Source organism: Oreochromis aureus, linkage group 7 (genome assembly GCF_013358895.1).
Source record: "Oreochromis aureus strain Israel breed Guangdong linkage group 7, ZZ_aureus, whole genome shotgun sequence".
In the NCBI taxonomy this organism is placed as follows: domain Eukaryota; kingdom Metazoa; phylum Chordata; class Actinopteri; order Cichliformes; family Cichlidae; genus Oreochromis; species Oreochromis aureus.
This window is the reverse complement of record NC_052948.1, coordinates 30,801,916-30,823,427: the sequence shown is the minus strand read 5'-3', so window position 1 is coordinate 30,823,427 and position 21,512 is coordinate 30,801,916. Positions and strand designations below refer to the sequence as shown.

At 42.9% G+C, this 21,512-nt stretch overlaps 2 protein-coding genes across 6 annotated transcripts; one reads left to right on the top strand and one right to left on the bottom strand.

Moving 5' to 3' along the window:
* The first annotated feature begins 10,025 nt into the window (after positions 1 to 10,025).
* On the top strand, positions 10,026 to 13,787 carry ntmt1 (N-terminal Xaa-Pro-Lys N-methyltransferase 1). 3 transcript variants are annotated; one of them, XM_031757486.2, is made up of 4 exons: positions 10,026 to 10,162; positions 11,948 to 12,107; positions 12,523 to 12,775; positions 12,873 to 13,787. In XM_031757486.2, the coding sequence occupies exons 2-4, from the start codon at positions 11,949 to 11,951 to the stop codon at positions 13,127 to 13,129; spliced, it is 669 nt and encodes a 222-aa protein (XP_031613346.1). In that variant the 5' UTR covers positions 10,026 to 10,162; position 11,948; the 3' UTR covers positions 13,130 to 13,787. The 3 variants fall into 3 exon arrangements, with proteins under 3 accessions (XP_031613346.1, XP_031613348.1, XP_039471283.1); XM_031757488.2 differs by lacking the exon at positions 10,026 to 10,162 and adding an exon at positions 10,165 to 10,297; XM_039615349.1 differs by lacking the exon at positions 10,026 to 10,162 and adding an exon at positions 10,938 to 11,024.
* A 671-nt stretch (positions 13,788 to 14,458) lies between these two features.
* Positions 14,459 to 20,924, bottom strand: ndor1 (NADPH dependent diflavin oxidoreductase 1). Of its 3 annotated transcripts, none has more exons than XM_031757458.2 (15): positions 20,806 to 20,924; positions 19,663 to 19,802; positions 19,395 to 19,472; positions 18,719 to 18,816; positions 18,526 to 18,624; positions 18,347 to 18,448; positions 18,063 to 18,266; positions 17,759 to 17,886; positions 17,333 to 17,544; positions 17,071 to 17,178; positions 16,870 to 16,984; positions 16,287 to 16,433; positions 16,076 to 16,194; positions 15,851 to 15,945; positions 15,531 to 15,675 (listed from the first exon to the last, which is right to left on the bottom strand). In XM_031757458.2, the coding sequence occupies exons 2-15, from the start codon at positions 19,795 to 19,797 to the stop codon at positions 15,531 to 15,533; spliced, it is 1,785 nt and encodes a 594-aa protein (XP_031613318.1). In that variant the 5' UTR covers positions 19,798 to 19,802; positions 20,806 to 20,924. The 3 variants fall into 3 exon arrangements, with proteins under 3 accessions (XP_039471282.1, XP_031613318.1, XP_031613316.1); XM_031757456.2 differs by having other exon boundaries at positions 19,663 to 19,799; XM_039615348.1 differs by lacking the exon at positions 20,806 to 20,924 and having other exon boundaries at positions 14,459 to 15,675; positions 19,663 to 19,797.
* Between the last annotated feature and the right edge of the window lie 588 nt (positions 20,925 to 21,512).

Genomic DNA, 21,512 nt, shown 5'->3' with positions numbered 1-21,512 from the left:
TTCCTTCTGTCCGTCTCTCCATCTGCAGCCTCATGGGTGGACCACACCTCCATCTATCTTTAGGTCCAATGTGAGTGGTGTGGACTGAGTAACACAGGCTCAGAGGGTTACTTTTAACATCTTAACATCCACCAGGTCACTGGATTAGAGGATTTCTATTAGGTTAACATCCAGCTCTTTTTATGGACACAAACAGCAAAGAGCCAAACAAATGACCAAAAATACCCACATGAACTCATATTCTTTCACTTGTTTAGCTAACTCAAACTTTAATACCAGACTACTTCACTGAATGATTAAAAGCATTGCAGATATTTATTACTTATGAACACATTCTTGTATATTTGCAGTTTCCCACATGTGGAATTTTCTTGGGTGGGTCTCATGGGTATATTTTGAGACTTATTTGTATTATTTTCACCTATTTGAGACAACACCACAATCATTTTACTAGAGGACAGTATCCCAGCTCTTATTCTGGCCAGTCCCAAACAGCAGGCTCGTAAGACTACAACTCATCTGTTTTGGACTCTAGCTGGTGATGGCTACTACTGGTGTTGGTCTGCTGGACCAAGAGAAACTACAACCTCCCAAGGATGAATTAGAAAGTTCATCTCAGGTACTTTGCCCCATGTTTTTCCTACCGTCTAATTTTATGAAGGCTGTATAAAATTCAAATATAATTTCATAACCTTCACCTTTGGTCACAAGCTCTGTGTGGCGACCAAAGCAATGAGTGCATGGATACAAGGAGCTTTCTCCGAAGGGTGGCTAGTCTCTCCTTTTGAGATAGGGTGAGAAGTTCAGTCATTCAGGAGGGACTCAGGGTAGAGCTGCTGCTGCTCCACATCAAAGGAGCCAGCTGACGTGGTTCGGGCATCTGATTAGGATGCCTCCTGGGCGCCTCCTCAGTGAGTTGTACTGGGCATTTCCAACTGGGAGGAGGCTACTGGGTAGACGAGGACATGAGAGATTGCATCCCTTAGCTGCCCTGGATAAGTGATGGATGGATGGATGGATGGATGGATGGATGGATGGATGGATGGATGGATGGATGGATGGATGGATGTTATCAGTGATGTAACTTTAGTGTTAGGAGTACAGTATGGATTAAAAGTCTCTCTTTTAATTGTGTTTTCTTCCAATTTGTGTAACTACATGGAAACACCTATGACAGAAGAACTGGCCAAGATGTAACAGGTGCCATTTGTTATTCAATCAGCTGTTAAAACATAACCAAACTGCCTACCCTAACCCAACGTGGGTCAGCAGGTACCTGGTGGAAGTTTACTGATTAAGAAATATGCTCATCTTGACGCCCTGTCCACAGAATGTGTAGAAAGGTCTGAAAAGCCAACAAAGACCTGCCTTAAACCTGGATTCCTTCTAACAACCAGCAGGGTTACAAAAATTGGGTAGAAGTCTGTAAGAAAATGACGCTTCTTCTCCTTTGATTTATGACCTTGGTAAACTGCTGTTGTAAAGTCTTATTGAAGATGACATGATGGTAATTTGGTAAATGATGGACCTCATTTGAGTCAAAAAGAAAGATAAAGCAAAGTAGCCTATGAGCAGTCTCCCTCCCGTCCTGGAAAGGATCTGATTGACCAACCGAGGGATGGTAGCAACCTGCTAATTATGAAGAAGCCCTGCCCCTCTTTTAGCCTCCTTAATTAACAGTTTCCTAGCCTTATTGTGTTTGAGTCAAAGGTTTATTTAAAGTGCCAGTAACCTCTGATCAACCTCTCAGGGAGCCGTCATTAAGTGTTTTATAGGTATTCTTATGAATATGTTCTTAAGACAGTTGGCAGCTGAATGAATTTACCTCGCCTCAGCCTTTCATATTTGAGGAAAATCTTGCTCTGATGAGTGTTTCGAAAGCTCATTTTACAGTTTATCATCCAGAGTAACTTACAGGGTTGAACAGCCTCAACAATGCAACGGACCCACCGAGCTTTGGTCATTTCGTTTCTCTTTAACTGCAGTCCAAACCACAGCAGTGAGTGCAGGATGGAGGAGTTTGAAGAGGCGAGTTTACCTTCCTGAAATATTTATAAGAAAATGCACCAGTGCAACTCTGCAGCAGCCACAGCCACATTGTTGCCTCTCAGCTGTTAGGATCTTGCTTTCTTCACATTTATTTTTGCTTTTTTGGCCATTGTGCACCTGAAGTCATGTTTAACTGGGAAAGTAATCCATCAATTTGTCCCTATAAACATCCACCCCATCGGACTTCAGGTAAATGTGCTGGTTCAAGTAAACGTGACTTATAGTGTTTTATTTATTTGAATGAAATCAGACCCAATGTAAGCTCACGTTTTCATATTCATTCAGCCAACTATAACTGCAGCCCTTGAGTCATAATGTAATAAGCAGCAACACATACAACTGACTTTGAATTCATTCTCAACCATAACATAACATCTTCAAAACCCTGCTCGTCCTCGGGTCATTAAAACCCTCGAATTCTCCAAAACAATACAGAGGCCACGACCTCGGTCTCTTCAGCGGTGCCCCTGCTGCCCTGAAGATGTCTTTGCAGATCAGCTGCACTTATCTCTGGTGGGTCTTTAACATTTCACATTCCAACATCCAACATGACATTTCCCTGACTTGACGATGCAAGATAGATATATAGCCCACATTATCATACTCATATCAAGGTTATTTATAAGTTCAGTGTCGTAGGCGTTTCACATGATACCGAACCATCCTGGATTTGGCTTGTTGTAATTATTGACCTTTCTTCATTGGAGAATTCTTTCAGTTACACGATGCTTTAGCGTTTTCTTCCAATCAAATCCCCCCTCAGTGGTTTAGTGGTACGGTTTTGACCTCCAGGGCTGAAAAATGAGGTCAGTTCTTTTAATGTCCATTTGAGGCTTGCTCCAAACATGAGTCAATCCCCTTAGACTTCCATGGCATAATGTCCAACTTTACAGCAGAAATAAACATGCACGTAGCCTAGTATTAAAAAAAATCAATTTATTTTTTTTTTTTTAGCTGACCTGTTTAAGGCATCAGTCATCGCTCAGTGACCCTCTCATAACCAGCAGTGACTAGTGGGGTCGCTTGGGAAAAAAGTGTATGCCATAACCGCTAGCAGGATGCCGTGGTCGCCAGTGAAACTGTGTAAAACATCAAAAAGTACAATGAAAACCGGAAGCAAAGACAGTTTGCTTTCAAAATAAAAGTGGCACCTTTTGAAACATGTTGGTTGCAGTGATAAGGAGCAGCTTTTACTCCTTTTTTAGTCCCTTGAAAAGAGTAAACGGCAAGTGACAAGTTGGTGTCCTCCACGCAAACTACAGGTGACCTCAGTAATCTCCCAGCAACCAAAACAATGGCAAAGAGGTTATTGATGCAGCTACATCCACCTGTGTCTCTAGCTTTAAGACTTAACAAAGTCCAAACATGTCAGGTGTATAAATATTTAACTTCTGTACAGCTGATTTAGCTCCAGAGACCAAAACGGTTTTTGCATCAGCCTGTAAACGTAATTATTTCTGCTGTAAAGTTGGACATTTTAACACGGGAGTCTATGGACTCAAGTGCTGGAGCCTCAAATGGACATCAGAGAAACTGCAGGTTTCAGCACTGGTTCAAATGTCCTCTTACAGCCCTCAGGTTTGTGATACTGTTGCTTTTTAGCGCATTTTATTGCAATCATCTGACAAATAATATTTTGCTATGTGATAATTGTACTTAGAGACAGTCCAAGAAGTCTGAGCTCCAGTTTGGGGAGTAAAACTCTAGGATTTCATCAGTCAATAGTCAAAGTTTTTGGATGCTGCTTTGCATCATCTTATCCAAATATGGTCACTTTTGACTCCAAAGTCAGCCAAAATGCTAACAAAGAAGCTTCAAAATGTATAGGTGGGTGGGATGGGTGACATCACAGTGGCTGTGTCCTTCTTTTACTTATGTGCAAACCAGCAGAATACACCCACACCAAAACCTAAGGCTGGTCTCACATTAGCTTCAGTCGCTCTTTAATATGAGTCCCTGATGTGGCCAATGAAGCCCCGATCAGAACATTTCCAGGCTTAGTTTGACCTTCTCTGTTCCTCTTTCTCAAAGGCCTGGTCTTTGCCCCGAGCACTCATCGTCAAACATCTCTTTTTTCTGGCACAGTCTCCTATTTATTGTTGCTCGAGGTGCTGAATTTACTGGAGCAGCCAGTCTTAAATAATTAAAAAAATTAGTAACCATGCTACATCATTTGTAGATGATTTCACATGCAGTGGAATGATTGATTTCAAGTGGTCTAAATATACTTTTATTAGCCTGTTACTTAGCACTGTTTGGCAGGTATCTCTGTCTGTGTGGTGCACGAATACAGTCTGTGCACGCAGCTTCATCACTCCACCCTCTCATCCTCATTTGGTCACTTCTGACTCCAAGAAAACCAACATGGTGTTGACCAAAACACTGATGCTGAGGCTTCAAAACGAGTCCAAAACCAGTGGGTAACATCAGTGATGGTGATTTAGAGCATGAGCACACGGCTTCACACTGAAAAAAGAAGCAAATTTAAGTCATAACTGGCAGCTCGGCCGAATCTGACTGCTGGGTCTCTTTCAAATTTATGACATGCATCCAGACTTTGTTCAATTCCTCTCGGTTCAGTCTTGATATGGATATGATGGACCCATCAGGCAGTGAGAAATAGGATGATTTTTGGCCACTTTAAAGCTCCTAAAAGGAAAACAATGAGTGGAAATTGTCAGCTGTGAAGGACGCAGAGAAGGAAAAATGTAAACTTCAGAGTGGAATGGACTGCTTTTCAGAAAAAGCAGTAATGAATCCTCTCTTTGTCTTTTTCATGTAAAAGTAGCAGTAACAGCTGTTTGTGTGCACAGTATGTTTCCTGAGCAAACAGTATGTTGTACATACAAACATGTGTCATATCCTCACAGAGCATCCCAGTTTTCTCATGATTGTTTGATATGTGCTGTCCCTGCAGGTTTACTGAGGTTTGCTGTGTGTTCAGTGCAGGAATGAACAGCTCTTCAGCACTGAATCCTCAAACTGTGACAAAAATGAACCTTCTCTCTCTCTCTCTCTCTCTCTCTCTCTCTTCTCTCTCTCTCACTCTCTCTCTCTCTCTCGTTTTCTTTTGCACTGGAGCTCCTCTCACTGGTGACCGCAGGGACTGACTGTGTGTCACTTGAATCGCAGCAGCAGAGTGGATGTGACTCAAACACGGGATTATTTTCACGATGGTTTTAAATATTTCAGAGAGGAGGCCTTTCTCTGGAGGTATAAAACAGAAATAATCAGTTATATTTTTAATGAGTGCACATGTGCAGGAATGTGGCTGGTTGTATCTGCGCAGTCTAAACGCCGAGGACTGGATGCAGATGGAGACTGGCTCTGCAGGCTGAACTTTCCAAATCATCACAGTGAAGTTCTCCCCACCTTTTCCTTTTTTTTCCTTTAGCTCTATACTGCACTGCCCTCCTGTGGTTCATTGAAAACACTGCAGTTGTGATGTTGTAATGTGAGCAGCTGAGGTGGATTATTGTTTCTGATTTCTTTTCTCACACATCTTGTATGAAGAAGTGAAATAGTTAAGCATGGTCCTGTGCATGCAGTGAAGGACGGTTGTAATGATCGTTGGCTCTGCTGCAAAGATTGCCCGGCAAGCTCTGCTCTGAAGGAATTTGAACACTATATACTGAAACTGTCTGTTCACTTTCTAGCATGAGCTGTGCTTCGTATACAAACTGAACTCGGGAAATGGGATTTAAGTAATCTGCTGCCCAAACAACAAATGTGAACTACGGTCTTTGATTTAAAGGAAGGTTATATTTATATATCTCCGGTTTCATTTGTCACATCTATTATGTGATGTGTTTTCCTATTTTGTTTGTATGCTTTTAAAGTGTATATAAGCCTTTTGTACATGGGTCAGTCTGGGAAAAGAGATCTCACTTTCAATGATAGGACTCTTACTCTAACTCCATTGTCTAACTGTAAGATTTATTCCTTTGCTGTTAAAATTCCACCTAAGTTTTAGAATGAGAAGGGCGGTGGTGCTGTTTTTATGTTACAAAAATGAAACAACAAAAAAGAAAAATGAGGATTTATCCATCCATCCATCCATCCATCCATCCCCACCTCTTCCAGTGGTTCCAGAGAGAAAATAAGGTGTTTGCGGTCTAGAACACTGGAGAGATTTTAAACTCCCTCTGTCTCCTCTCACCTAGGAGGTATCCAGGAAGAAGCCTGAACCACCTCAACTGGTTTCTTTCAGTGTGGAGGAGGCTTTAACAACCACCTTATTAACGTCTCACCCCATCTCTAAGGCTGAGCTCAGACACCCTTTAGAAAAATTTCTTCAACCTTAATACAGTAACACTACTACTACTACTACTACCACTACTACTACATCTACATCTACTGCTACTACTACTACAGCGGAGTAGAGCTGCTGCTCATGCGTGTGGAAAGAATATGAGGTTGTTCAGATATCTGGTTAGGACGCCACCTAAAGCAGACCCAGAACCCGCTGGATAAATTCTATATCTCGTCTGGCCTGGGAACACCTTTGGATTCCCAGGAGGAAGTGGAAAGTGTAGCTGATGAGAAGAACGTCTGGAATACAGACTTCAGGCAAATTATGGGCTCAAAATGTGGTCATAAATATTTTGTACTTCTAAATCAGGATTTGTATGTGTAAAAAGAATTTGTGCGTGCGTAAAAAAGATTTGTATGTGTAAAAAAGATTTGTGCGTGCGTAAAAAAGATTTGTATGTGTAAAAAGAATTTGTGCGTGCGTAAAAAAGATTTGTATGTGTAAAAAGAATTTGTGCGTGCGTAAAAAAGATTTGTATGTGTAAAAAGAATTTGTGCGTGCGTAAAAAGATTTGTATGTGTAAAAAGAATTTGTGCGTGCGTAAAAAGATTTGTATGTAAAAAGAATTTGTGCGTGCGTAAAAAAAAGATTTGTATGTGTGTAAAAAGATTTGTATGTGTAAAAGAATTTGTGCGTGCGTAAAAAAAGATTTGTATGTGTAAAAAGATTTGTGTGTGGACTTAGCCAAAAACCCCCTGCAAGTTACAAGTACGAATTTTGACCCTATTTTTCTTCCTGTCATCTGATTGGTCAATGTCATGTCAATCACAAATGTAACAATCCAATCAGAGAACAGATGGGTTTGGCTGTCGGAGGGCACTTTTTGAACTGCAGGTCCTTGAAGGAATAAATGCCCTTTACATGCCAACCCAGCGTTTTCCTTCATCACCACGAAGGAAAACAGTCTGTGGTCGTCCGAGTTTGGTGATTTTTGTGTCACAGGTCTATGTGCTTTATACAGGGACTTCCACAGCCTTTTCAACAGCGCTGCGGACCGCGGGGGGGGGCGCAGTGTTTTGGAAAGTCTTCATTACAAAGCTTTCTTCCTTATGAATTAGCATACATGTTTTTATTGAACATTTGAAGAACTAGCAAAAAAACCAGAAACTGTTGTAGAGGACATAAAGTCAGAGATAGAAACGACAAGGAGCAGGTGCATCTAGTACAGGTAGAGCTGCTGCAAAACCCACAGAGCTCAGCAGCCAGCGCAACAAATTCTGGATCCTTTGCTTTTTAGTTAGCAGTTAGCATTAGCAGCACATCCTGCGTCTGATGTGAAAGGACCTTTATGCTGCGCACTGTGACTCACAGCAATGGTCCCGGGTCAGCCCTGACTTTGTGTTAAACTAATCCTAAAGTAATAATGGTATTTCTAACCACTGACATACCACAACTTTATCCTTTCAACAGCTGCTGAAAGTTAGCGGACCTAGCTGCTATCGGATATTTATATAGAGATCCTCCAGCTTCAAACTGTATTACCCTTCAAGGACCTGGGCCCTGTTTCAGAAAGCCGGTTTAGAAAACTCAGAGTTAAAAATGATACTCAGGGTTGAGTAACCCCGAACTGTCCAACTCGGAATATTCGGTTTCAGAAAGGCTGATAACAATTAGTTCAATCAACGCGGAGTTGCTTTAACCCCAAATTAAGCGAGCGCATAAAGCCCTGATTAGTGGAGCACAGATTAAGCGAGTCACCATGGAGACGGAGGGAAAGAAGGCGCGGTCAATGTATTTTACAGCGCTTGAGGCCGAAATTCTGATGGCAGCATATGCCGATAACATGCAAATTTTGCGGAAAAAAAGTAACACAGCCTCAGCTGCAAAAGAAAGGGAGCATGCATGGCAATACATAGCCGACAGAGTCAATGTGAGTGTTAATTTAAACATTGATCTAGGGATTTCCACCCATTTAACACGTTATTTTATTATATTTCATTTTATTTTTTATTTTATACATTTTATTTTGTGATGTGATGTGAGCGCAGGTGCAACCCAACAGGCCCCAAACGTTCCTGGCAGCAAGTAAAATGAAATATTAAAATATAGTCCAAACAGGTAAGGTGTAATTGTATTATGAGCCATAGTGCTTGGTCTGTTTGTCCTATGTAAATCAATTGCAGTTAGAGGCTACATTAATTTTCTTTCTGTAAGCACTTGAAATTATCTGAGCACATTACAAGTACATATTTTCTTACTCTGTATGCTCAAATGTGACCCGTGCCAACAGAAAAAAAGCGGAGGCCCGAAAAACAGGTGGGGGCTGATGTTATTCAAATAAATCTATAATTTATTTGAATAACATCCTCAGGCCTTATATGAGCAATATAAGGCCTGAGGATGTTATTCAAATAAATTATAGATTTATTTGAATAACTGAAAAATGGTAACGTTCACACAGAAAATCATCAGGAAATGATAAAATGTCCAAACGCGCTCTAATCACTCTCTCCCGGTGGAGAGCTCTGCGGAGAATTTGGGCTTCAACATCTACTGGCTCTTCAAGGAAGGGGTACGCCATGTCTGACACTTCCTACAGTCAGGTTTCCGACAAAGAGGCGGAGAAAGTCAGGGTTAGTTGAAGTAAACCTGCTAGGGGGCAGGTTAGCTTCACGGAGTGTGTCGTCATAGTAACTCACTCAGAATTAATCTAAACTCGCTTTGTGAAACCGAAAACCCAGAGTTTTCGTTAACTCAGGGTATACTTACTCAGAGTTTGCACTAAACCGGCTTTCTGAAACAGGGCCCTGCAGTTCAAAAAAGTGCCCCTCCGACAGCCAAACCCATCTGTTCTCTGATTGGATTGTTACATTTGTGATTGACATGACATTGACCAATCAGATGACAGGAAGAAAAATAGGGTCAAAATTCGTACTTGTAACTTGCAGGGGGGTTTTTGGCTAAGTCCACACACAAATCTTTTTTACACATACAAATCTTTTTTACGCACGCACAAATTCTTTTTACACATACAAATCTTTTTTACACATACAAATCTTTTTTACACACACACAAATCTTTTTTACACATACAAATCTTTTTTACATACGCACAAAATTTTTTTACACATACAAATCTTTTTTACACGACGCACAAATTCTTTTTTTACACATACAAATCTTTTTTACACATACAAATCTTTTTTACACATACAAATCTTTTTTACGCACGCACAAATTCTTTTTACACATACAAATCCTGATTTACAAGTACAAAATATTTATGACCACATTTTGAGCCCATAGCAAATGCAAGATAATAATAATAATAATGATAATAATAATGATAATAATAATAATAATAATAATAATAATAATAATAATAATAATAATAATAATAATAAGTAGTAGTAGTAGTAGTAGTAGTGGTAGTTTTATTATTTAATTTTTAACATCCAGAGATGACTGGAACCACTGAAAAGTGAACAGTGATTTTTAAGGTGAGGCAGACGGGTGTGGAGCCTTTTTGTTTTGCTCAGCTTTTTTTTTCACTTGTCCTGCCCCGGTTCTTATAGAAAGTCATAATAAGTGACCCTGACAGGAAGCAGAGATGATCCTGAGCTGTGTTTTTTATGTTTCATCCTGGGTCTGAAATTACCTGGTCCAAAAGCACAGGTGAAAGAAGTGGGTCTACGATGGGCAGCAGGGGGCGCTGTGGCCGCTTCTCCTCCCAGGAAACCAAAAGAGGAAGTAACGTATTGCGTGACGGTCTCAAATAGAAAAGTGAAGCACAGCGGACACCGGGAGTGGGTTCACGAGGGGGCCGAGGAGGGAGCGGGACCGGGTGCTGACTCCAGACCAGGTCGGTGTGATCACGGAGAGTGAATCTATCGGGCTGATAACCGGCAGAGGCGGGTATTTAACAGCGGAAACAGCGTAACGGCGGCGGCTAGGTGCAAGTTAGCACGTGCAGAGCGTCAGGCGAAGGAGAGAGAGAGTACGTAAAAGTGACAGAGAGCGACAGGTGGAAAGTTTCTGATTAAAAACGACACAAACAGGCAGTTATTTGTTGTTGTGAGCAGGTGTGGGAGGCAGATATAGGTGCAGCTGTCACTTTAAGATGACTTTGTGAACTTTATTAACTGCTCGGTTAAAGCAGAAATCTTCATAAAGAGTCATTTACTTCCACTTATAACACAGTTACTCGGATTTGGAGAAAATATTGGCTGCAAAAAGCGAGTATTTCGTTCTGTAACTGTAAATCAGTTACAAAAGAAAACTGTGCTAAAGCCTGGCAGTGATTACGTCCACAGCCCTGGTGTGAAGTACTATTATTATTACTATTAGTATTATTTTTATCAATAATAATAATAAATAGCAGTTTTATGGTTTCATGTAGCTGCTTCGTTCTGTAGTCATGCTGTTCCTGTGTGAAACACACAGATGCAGGGTGAGACTAAAAACACACAAAAGCTCTGCACATTTAAACCATCCACTCTGTCCTGCTCACAAGACAGGCGCTGACAGCTGAACTGCAGCCACATGATGCCACATTTGGCCTGTGTGTGTGTGTGTGTGTGTGTGTGTGTGTGTGTGTGTGTGTGTGTGTGTGTGTGTTCCCCGTTCATGATGAACAGGTGATAGACCTCATGTCCCACTGTCCGGTGCCAGAGAGTGAGGTTTGCCGCTCAGAAACAGGAACTAGCCTGTTTATTTCTGCACAGGTGTGTCTTTATTTATTTTTAGTGTGGCTCGCTCTTCTGTCTGGACTGGAGACAATAAAAAGCATTTTGCTGTCATCATAACAATAAAAGCAGCACAACTAAAACAATCTCCTCTCAGGCTCCTTTAGGCGGGTATTTAAATGTTTCCCACAGGAATGTGAGTCAGCCTGACCATGACCTGAAGCTCGAAACAGTTGCGTGACCTCAAGGACGCCACAGCAGAAATCTTTCTGGATCTTTTTTAGAGCCACTAAAGTGCAGACTCCAAACAAAAATCCAGCTATTTCACCCACCAAAACTAGAGCTCAGACTTCTTGGATGACCTGTTATTACAATTAACCGCACAGCAGCCACATCATTGGTCAGATGATTGAATTAAAAACACTAAAAAGACACCAGCAGCATGGACAGGACCTCTGTGGTCCAGAGGTCCTGTCCATGGAGCACCACGCCCCTAATAATTCAATCTTTAAGTCTTGCAGTGTAAACAAGCGGATATACTCTATAGCAGGGGTCCCCAATCCCAGTCCACGAGGGCCGGTGTCCCTGCAGGTTTTAGATCTCACCCTGGGTAGACACACCTGAATCACATGATTAGTTCATTACCAGGCCTCTGGAGAACTTCAAGACATGATGAGAAGGTAATTTATCCATTTAAATCAGCTGTGATGGATCAAGGACACATCTAAAACCTGCAGGGACACCGGCCCTCGTGGACTGGGATTGGGGACCCCTGCTCTATAGGGAAGAAGCAGCTGGTTAGCAGCAGCTGAACTTTCACAATAAGAGTGGTCAGTGACATTGCATATTTAATCTCCTTCAAAAATCCTTGAATCTCTTTTGATGAAGTTTTTTTTTTTTTTTTTTTTTTTCATAATTCAGCCATTGATTGATTTTCACATTTTTGTGCATTTTCCTTTCAGGATGGGGGACATAGTCGAGGACGAGGCGAGTTTCTACTCCAATGCTCAGGACTACTGGAAGGATATCCCACCCACGGTGGACGGCATGCTGGGAGGCTACGGCAGCATCTCCAGCATCGACATTAACGGGTCCAAGGCCTTCCTGCAGAAATTCCTTGGCGTAAGAACCTCTAATAAGACTGTAGCATGTTTGAGTTAGTACTCTGAGTACAGGGAATTCATGGTTTTCAGACATTTGAGTGGTTGTTAAAATATAAAATTAATAATGAAATGAAAAACCAGAGAATGAGACCTTTCATGTGCCGAGCAGCCACTAATCCGACATGCTGATCTGACCCTTGTAGGGTTCTCCAGTGAATTGTTATCATTATGCTTTGGATTAAATGCAGGAAAAACTCATTATTTTGTAATCTGGGAGTTGTAATCTGTGGATAAAAATGGGTGATAAAAGCTGTATGACCTTCAACGGGAGCGAGTGCTGCTGTTTCCTTGTTTGTGATGCAGTTGAATCTGAATTGTGCTTTGCTTGGGTCTTTGTGTAAACCCTCATCATTTTTTTTCTCTTTCCTCTGCAGGATGGCGAGGGGAAGACTGGCTCAGGCTGCGCTCTGGACTGCGGCGCGGGCATCGGGAGGATCACAAAGCGCCTGCTGCTGCCACTGTTCAAGACAGTTGACCTGGTGGACGTGACACAGGAGTTCCTGGACAAAGCCAAGACGTACCTGGGAGACGACGGCAAGAGGGTGGGCAACTACTTCTGCTGTGGCCTGCAGGACTTTGTGCCGGAGAGCGGGCGCTATGATGTCATCTGGATCCAGTGGGTCATTGGTGAGTCTGAGTCGGAAAGCACATGAAAAATGGTGCCCGATTAGATGACCTAAACTTCCCTCAATCTAATCCATCTTTTTGTTCTTCCCACCCTTAGGTCACCTGACAGACGACCACCTAATAGACTTCCTGCGCCGCTGTCAGAAGGCGCTGCGGCCCAACGGTCTCATCGTCATCAAGGACAACGTGTCGTACGAGGGCGTGATCCCTGATGAGGAGGACAGCAGTGTGTGTCGCGATCTGAACATAGTGTGCAGCCTGGTTAGCAAAGCCGGCCTCCGCATCGTCCATCAGGAGCAACAAAAGAACTTCCCAAAGGAGCTCTACCAGGTCCACACACTGGCCATCAGATAGAGGACGAGCGGCAAAGGGGGTGGGGCTTTTTAATAGTCTGTTTTCTATCATGGGTCGCTCTCTAACTCTGGGCTTTCTTTTCTGGGATGAAAAGCAGCGTCGGGTAATGATCACTCCTGCTATAAAATGTTTCTGCATCACCCACAAACGTCACATCCTGTGCGGGACTTTCTCAGGACGTCCGCCGGATGCAGCTGCGTCGCTGTCTCCTGAACGGTTTTATCTAACGGACGTTTTCTCCGTGAGGATTTGCTGCTTTTATATCACAGAGTATTTTTAAAAAGCTCACTTTAAAGAAAATGTGACGGACATTTTTGTTACTTTTGGACATTTTATAGGAAAAATGTCTAAAAATACACCAAACCGCAGATTAACAGTCAATAAAAATGATGTATTTATTGCAGCAGTCGATTTTTGATCTGTGAGGCTGGACGTTCTCCTTAAGGTGTTTTTATACATGTGAACGGTTAGCTAACTGAGTGGTTGTATCCGAGTTACCAGGTTTGTACTACGGTTCCTACAACCCTGCCTGCATCTGGTGGACGGTGACTCAGCGTGGGATGCTGGGAGTTGTGTAGTGGGATTGTATGAAGGGGCGGAGTCAGTGCTGAGAGCCATTTACCTCAGGGAAACTGGAAGATAAAAATAAGGAAATGGAGTCGGTGTCGTGTGTTTCTTTGCTTTCTGTTCACAGCACATAACCAAGGATGTTTATTTACTTTTAGAAACCTGTGGAGCTGTGTCACAATTGGCTGTGTAGTTTCACATCAAAATGAACTGATGCAATGCCCACATCAGGCTTTCAAGCACTACGTGAACAAGAATTCTCTCAATGTGAGCTTTATACATTAGATCCAGTCACAAACCCTAATGAAAGCCTTCACCTTAATCTGCCGTGCGCCTCCTTATAAACAACTGCATGTCGTGTTTTCATGGTCGATGATGACTGTGATTGGCCTGTTCAGTTCCATTGTTTCTTCCTACAGATGCCAAACCCACCATCAGCCAGCTGTGGGGACTACATCGTAGACTTGCCTTTGCTTGGCACGTCAGCATAGTAACAGCGAATAATCCCTAAGATTTAAAATTTAGACTGAGCTAGCCACTCGTTGCTTTGGCTGATTACTCACAATGATCAACGTCTGTTGATGTTTTCATAACATTATTTGAGTGGTCAGCAGCAGTGCTGTGGCGTTTGCATGATTTGATTGGCTCATTCCTGTAATGATCAGTAACTTAGTCACTGGAGTGCTCATAGTCGGCTAATTTCAGATGCAGCCTGACTGGATGCATCTTGTATGAATTATTAATTTTCAGGAAGAAACCAGAAACAAAAACACTGGAGTTTTCAGATCCAGACAGTTTATTGTGACATATTTTACTCAATGCTTATAGCTTCATTTAAGAGGCTAGGACCTCACTGACGTATTTTAAGGCAACACCGTTCACTTGGTTTCACTTTCTGGTCAACACACTTAATAAAGCTCAAGAAAGGCAATAAATACTTCACAGATTACCGTTATAACTCCTGTTCAGGAGGAATGAACATGCCCTTTATCTGCAGTACATACAGTCCCTCTCAAAGGGTTTATGTGACTAAAAGTTCACACCAAATGATTTCATACAGGTTAGATGCAATCAGGCAAACTGATGTGATGAAATATTGTGATCACCACCTGCTGAGATTCTCCTGATGCCACAGACGATCAGAAATGGAGGCAGGAAGGAGGAGAAGAGCGACTTGTTCCTTAAACTGTTTCTGTAACTTGATTCCAGTTGTGAGATGTAATCCTCTCTGTCCCTGTTATTGGGTAATATTCAGTGATGCTGTACATCAGAGACTGTGTGGTGACTACAGTACTTTTCCACAGAAAAAGCTAAAAACTATTCGGTGTGTCCTTCACGGATCAGGGTTTAGATCTTCTACTGCTTGACTTTAAAATGAGATTTCATATGTTGGGGGATCAGTGAGGGTTTTCATCATGACCTCCAGAGACTTCTCATGAATGAAAGTGTAGGAAGCAGCAGATTTGGTTTGTGTTTCCACAGCAGGGCAAAAGCAGTAGAAAGAATTAAAGAAACTGGTCCAATGATCTACCGCAGCACATCTCTGTGGCTGCGTCACAATAACAGTCGACTCAGAAGCTCAAAGCAAAGCAGCCTGTTGAGGTTTTTAAAGTAGTGTGTAGAAAATATGCAGATGAAGCTAAAGCCCAACCCTAAAAGCATCCGAACCCACAAACAGAGCCAAAGTGTGAACTTTCTGTGGGGTGAAATGATCTCGTTCTATGAAGACCGTGTCAAACAGAGACTTTTGGTTATTCTTTCATTCGTTGGAATAAGTTGATTCTGACAGCTGGATGGATCCCAGTGTAGTCAAAAGGTTGTTGGGGCCGGGCGATCACGACCACGTCTCGCTCTGAAACCGACCCGTCTTCTCCATTGTCGCCAGCATCTGCTCGGCTTCCTCAGCGGACACACCTCCCGCCTGCTGGAACGCCTCTTTGAGGGCGTCGCACACACTGGCTGGCATCTGTTTAGCGTTGCTGCACAGAAACACAAAGAAGACCTGAAGGTTAGTTAAAGAGGAATCAAAACTAGATTCCAGATGTGATCCTTAGACAACAAAAGACCAGGGTTTTTGTTTTGTCCCAGAACTGTATTTAAAGTCAGAGTCTGAGATTACAACCTGAGTTTCAGTGGGGGGGGGGGTTTACTCACCCAGCGATGTAAAAACAGGCGTTTTTATTGGCGATCAGGTCCCACAGGAGCTCGCCGTTCTCCCTCACACGGTGCTGCACGTACACCTTCGCCTCCTGAAGAAACACAATAATGCTTGAAGGTCAAAACCTGCCGAACTCCTGGACACTGGAAGTTTGATCATTTTCCATTTACTGAGTTCATATTGGTGATTATTTACAGGGTTAAGAGGAGCGTGTTTCTGACCTGGTCTCGAGAGAAGGCCGTGAAAAGGGTGAGGAATCCAGCCTCCATCATCTCCTCCCACTCCGACCTGAAGTAGAAGTCTTTGGACTCGGAGCGGCAGCCGAAGAAGAGGACGTTAGCTGCCGTGCAACGAGAGGATGAAGAGACGTGTCGTCACGTGAGCTCTGAGAGACTGGAGTGATTAGGAAATTTAATCAATCAGATATCTCACCAGTTTTCCCCTCAGCGGTCCTCTCCTGTAATGCCGACCTGAAGGGGGCCACTCCCGTTCCAGGTCCCACCATGATCACCGGGGTCTCCTTCTCTGAGGGGAACTTCAGACTTCCCTTCTTCACCCACAAAGGCACATACACATCGCCTGGGACACAGATTAGGAAAACATTTTAATTCTTTAATTAGAATGACTTCTTAATCTTATTATTATGCTATCTACTGTACAATACTAAAGCGCCTTGAGGTGACTTTTGTTGTGATTTGGCGCTATATAAATAAAATTGAATTGAATTGAATTGAATCTGATCTAATTATTTAAAGTTCTTCAGGATTTCAGCTGAACTTTATTTAATGAAGCCTATCCTTTACCACAAATAGTTTCAGGGTTACAGGCCCTTATATTGCATGAGGTTTGTTCAAAATTAGAGCTTTGTATCCCAAATGAATTTTAAAAAGAGTCGTCATTTGATGTCAGTTTACTGCTGGAATTTGATTAATCAGCGCTACCCTAATCATCAGTCTAATATGTAGGTGGCTGCTAACAGTTACCGTGAGCATACGCTACAGATAAGGTGGAGTACCTTGTGCAGGATCCAGAGAGGCTAACCAGGAGGAGCAGAGGCCTTTTCGAGGTTTATACAGTTTGGTTTTGTAGCGAACGACAGCAACCAGGACCTGAATCCTGTTTGGGTGAGCCTGCAGGCAGACCGCATCTTTATAGTGACGGCTATAACGCAAAAAATATAAATACTTTTTAAATCTAATAAAGAAGGATGATCTACCCGCAGAGAGGAGGCGATGGAGAAGGAACGAGGCTGGATCTCAGGGAAAAGGTCCAGGAGATAGTCCACTTTGAGTTCTGCTGTGGTGTGAGGGAAATCTGCCAGAACCTGCAGCAAAAAGGAGAGCAGATCGGAGTTAAAACGCAGATGAAGACAGGCTGTTTTATTACACCCGAACAGGTTTGAATCCTCAGAGGTCTCAAAATTGCAAAAAAAAGCTGAAAAACTCAAGGTTTCTAAGCTCCGCCTCTTCAACAGTTACCTCCAGCGCAGTGCGTCGGGGTCGGTTGCAGTAGCTATGCAGCTCATCCTGGCCCACCGCTGAGCTGAACTCGGCCAGCTTCTCCCGCTCCAGCTCATTGGTAGCGAAGGTGGACAGCAGCTCGAAGAAGGAGCGGCGAGGCACAGCGGCGATGTCCAGGTAACTCTCCACCAGGTGGCGCACCGTGCAGGGCTGAGGAAGCCAGGCTGGGACTGAAAGATAGACTCAGACTGATCAGTGATTGTCTTAAAATTACTTCCAACCTGCTTTTAAATGAACACAGTGAGGTCACTGTATCTACCTCCATCTTTTATATACAGATTACAGATCTGACTAAGAGAGTCATTAAAACATTCAGAGGTCAGATTTATTCAAAGGAAAGGAAGTGCATTGATAGGAAGGGATATTTAAGACACAGGGACCGACCTGCAGTGTTGTCTGTGGGGCTGAGAGTGAACCGGGTCTCTGGGTCCAATCTCAGCAGCTGGCAGAACTGCTGCACATCCTCAGGGGCGTTACAGGGGCGCATCATCACCACGTCACCGGCAGCAAACCTGGAGGACAGCATCACAGCTGGAGACAGCGGCAGACCAACGAGGCTTACTGCTTTTACTTAAATACTGAAACTCAGGGTCATATTCAGAGCAGATTCTGCTCCAAACAAGGCGTTTCAGGACAAAAAAAACATGCTGGTCTGAAAAGTAATCTTCAGGGGATCAGGGTTACGTACTCAATGTTGGACCCAGTGACGTCTAACTCAATGTGCCTGACGTCCTGGAAGTGCAACGGCTCCGTCACTCTCCTGTTGAACACCATTCTGGCAGGAAACGGGTGAGACTGGGAGGGGACAGTTTGATCCATGGGAATCCTCAGCCGGACCTCCTCCTTCTCTTGCATGTCGTCCAGGCAGTGGAACGTGTAGGTTGGAGGAAGTCTGTTGCAAACAAACACAGAACAAACCTATATATTAAATGTACGCCTTCTGAGAGAGGGACACGTGGAGCGGATACTCACGGCTCGTCTTCCCTCAGCGGGATCACGCCGGACAGAGTCGGGTAAAGGGTCGACACTTTCCCCCAAAACAAAGCAAACCAGGGGTCGATCACAGCGTCCGCTCTGCGTCAAACACACCGTCAGCTCAGCACACGAGCAACAAACTCTCCACCATCTTCATGTTTACACGTGTCTCTTACCCGAGGTCGTGCTGGTCATCAGCCAGCCCCACAGGCAGCAGCACGCAGGCACCGAGCTGCAGGAGGCGCTTATGGAGCTTCTTGGCCACAAAGTTGAACCTGCGGTGCACACAACATGCACACACTTTAACAAAAACCAGATGAGTCACTGTAGACTAATGGTGAGAACAGCGAGCATAAACCCTGGACTGACTTTGGATACGAGGAGTCTCCCAGGCCCAGGATGGCGCAGTCGAGCCGACTCAGAGAGCCGACAGGTAGAGACTTCTTAAAGAGGAACCGCCAGAAATTCTTAAAACAAAGAACACATGGATGTCTCAGACAGAGGTAAAGGTTTTCAAAATATAATTGGCTGTGCATGAAATATTTTATCCTTCTTCAGAAAAACCACGGAGGTTCTCACTGACCCTCAGAATTAGCTTCTTTGTTTAATATAACTTTACTACATTTAATGGAGCCATACAACACTTTACCTTCATATTCATAAGTCCAGGAGAAATCTACCTGTTATGTCCGACAATACTGATGCTACTGATAGTGTACAACAGTTTTAAAAAAGCTTTAATGTCTCTCTCACGCGAGAATGTGTTTCACGTGAATCTGATCTGATTCTAATATGAGGATTAGAATCTGATTCATTCTGAAGCTTTGGCCATGACTGACTGACTCAAAAACCTTATGGACAGACCTTAAAGATCCCTACATTTAGCAGGAAGAAGAGGGGAAACACTCTAAACTTTAAAAAAAGAAAACTCTTGTTTAATTTCAAACTGGAAAGACTGGAAGTAAAAAGGTAATTGTGCTTAAAAATAATGACATTTCTTTTTTGGAAGGTCACCTTTCACTCTTCCAGTTTTCATTTTTCTTACCTTCATGTTGTCGGGAGGGTCTCCCTGACCAGTAGTGGAGCAAACAAAGACGACCAGAGACTCGGAGATCAAGTCCGCCTGTTTGATGGGAGGAAAAAGACACGCTGTGAGGTTGAGGAGGAGTACTCAGGAGCACCTCTGGGACTAAAGTTGGGTATAAACATGTGAAACACCAACTGTGACCCCACAGTTATTCCACATTTATCGAGTCACAGCTCTGAAAACTTTAACACTCCCCCTTACGTTTGAAAAACTTCGTCTCACTCACCACGTTGTAGTCGTCCAGCGGCATCACACGGACCCGCAGCCGCCGTCTCTGCGCCTGCCGGGCGAGCCTCTGTGCCGTGTCCTGAGTCGTCCCTGTCTGACTCCCGTACAGAATGAGCAGGGCGGGATTTGACATGACTGCTGACAGAAACACGAGAACAGAGACTCATCATGTTTTGGATACAAAAAAGCCTATGGGGCCTAAATTAAACATGGAGCAAAGAGTTCGATTCTCTCTGGTCCACTCAGCATGCAGTCCCACCACAGGAGTTAGACCCTGGTACACTCGCCCCTGGCTCATGTGACACAGCCACTTATTTTTCTCTTAACTGGCCCCAGATGGAGCCTCAGGTTCAGTTTTCCTTGGGTGACGCAGGCAGTGGTGAAGTTCCCAAATGTGACAGTTTAAGTTTAAGTTCACTGTCAAGGTTAATAACCCAGAGTTTAATGGACAGGAAGCTGCATTTGTTCAGCTGCCTGCTGCGTACATGTAAACAGATGAAGTTCTGAATGAATGTTTTGGTGAAACAAAGATGATGCTCGATTCTAGCGAAGAATAAAGTTTTATTCTATTCTATAATAGATACTAGACGAAAACCGTGCTCATAAAGAGAGGACTCGAAACAAAGAAACGTGAAGCAGAGCTCTGCTGTTAGTTTATAGTAAAAACAATCAATTAAACAATACAAACGACAACGTGACTTTAATTCTAATCATCTGACTTTCATCCTTATAAGCATGAGACTGTCTTTGCACATGTACACATGTCTGTGTGATGATACATGCTGACAAACAGGAAACGTTGGCTCTGAACACATTGATTAGCAATACTTTAATTTTTCACTCAGAAATATGTTCAGAGCATAAATCTCTTTGTTTGGGTCACAATAAACCATTTTCCGTGACCAGCAGGTATCTCGGTTACTTTTACAGTAGATATAATGAAATAAATAAAATATAACAATTAAACAGGTAAACTACCAGGCGTTCACCTTCACTCAGGACTACATAACTGAGCTGCTAGCTAACGTGCTAGAATACTAGTTAACCGACTGATAAAAATCTGATCCGTTATTTTACTTATTTTTTTTTTTCGTCTATAAATAACATTTATGACCACAAGCAAACAAACAAATCGACTCACCGTCGCTGTCTTCGTCGACAATTACCTAGAAACTTATACAAATGAACCAAATAAACTAAGAAGCCGGGCCGTAACTGGTCATGCCGACCCTCAACGCCACACTTTACGGCAGGCACGCTGTGATTGGCTCACAGGTCGACGCTGCGTTCAGAGCCCCGGAGGAAAATCAGAAATAACAACGTTTACGTAAAAATTCTTTCACTATCAACTTCTGCTGTTTATTCTTTATTATTTTCTATTTTTAAAACATAATTCTTGATGAAGATATACTTTTCCTTTAAGTATTAATTAATAACAGCTACAGAGTGACTTATTTTTATTGACTTGTCTTAAATTTGAGCCTAAAACATCTGAAATAAGCATATTTTTTTATTGAATTTCCTGATTTATCCACTATGTAGCTTCATTATGTCTCATTTAAAAATTATATTAGCCTACAGTGCTTAATGTTGTCTTATGTCAAATATCAAAACATCTGCAGACAAACAAACAGTGACTGCTCTGTGTTTGTCTCCACCTCGTGGTCAAGTAGATTTCCTGCAAACCTCATGCACTGGTTTAATAGAGCTGAGCTCACATTAAACTCACATCTGAGTTCACAGAAAGCGGCGACCACCTTCCTCCTGTGAGGTCTTATTCACCACGCTGCCTGTTTCGAGAAGGGTTCACTCAGACATCTGAGGACATGAGCAGGATTAGAAAAGCCT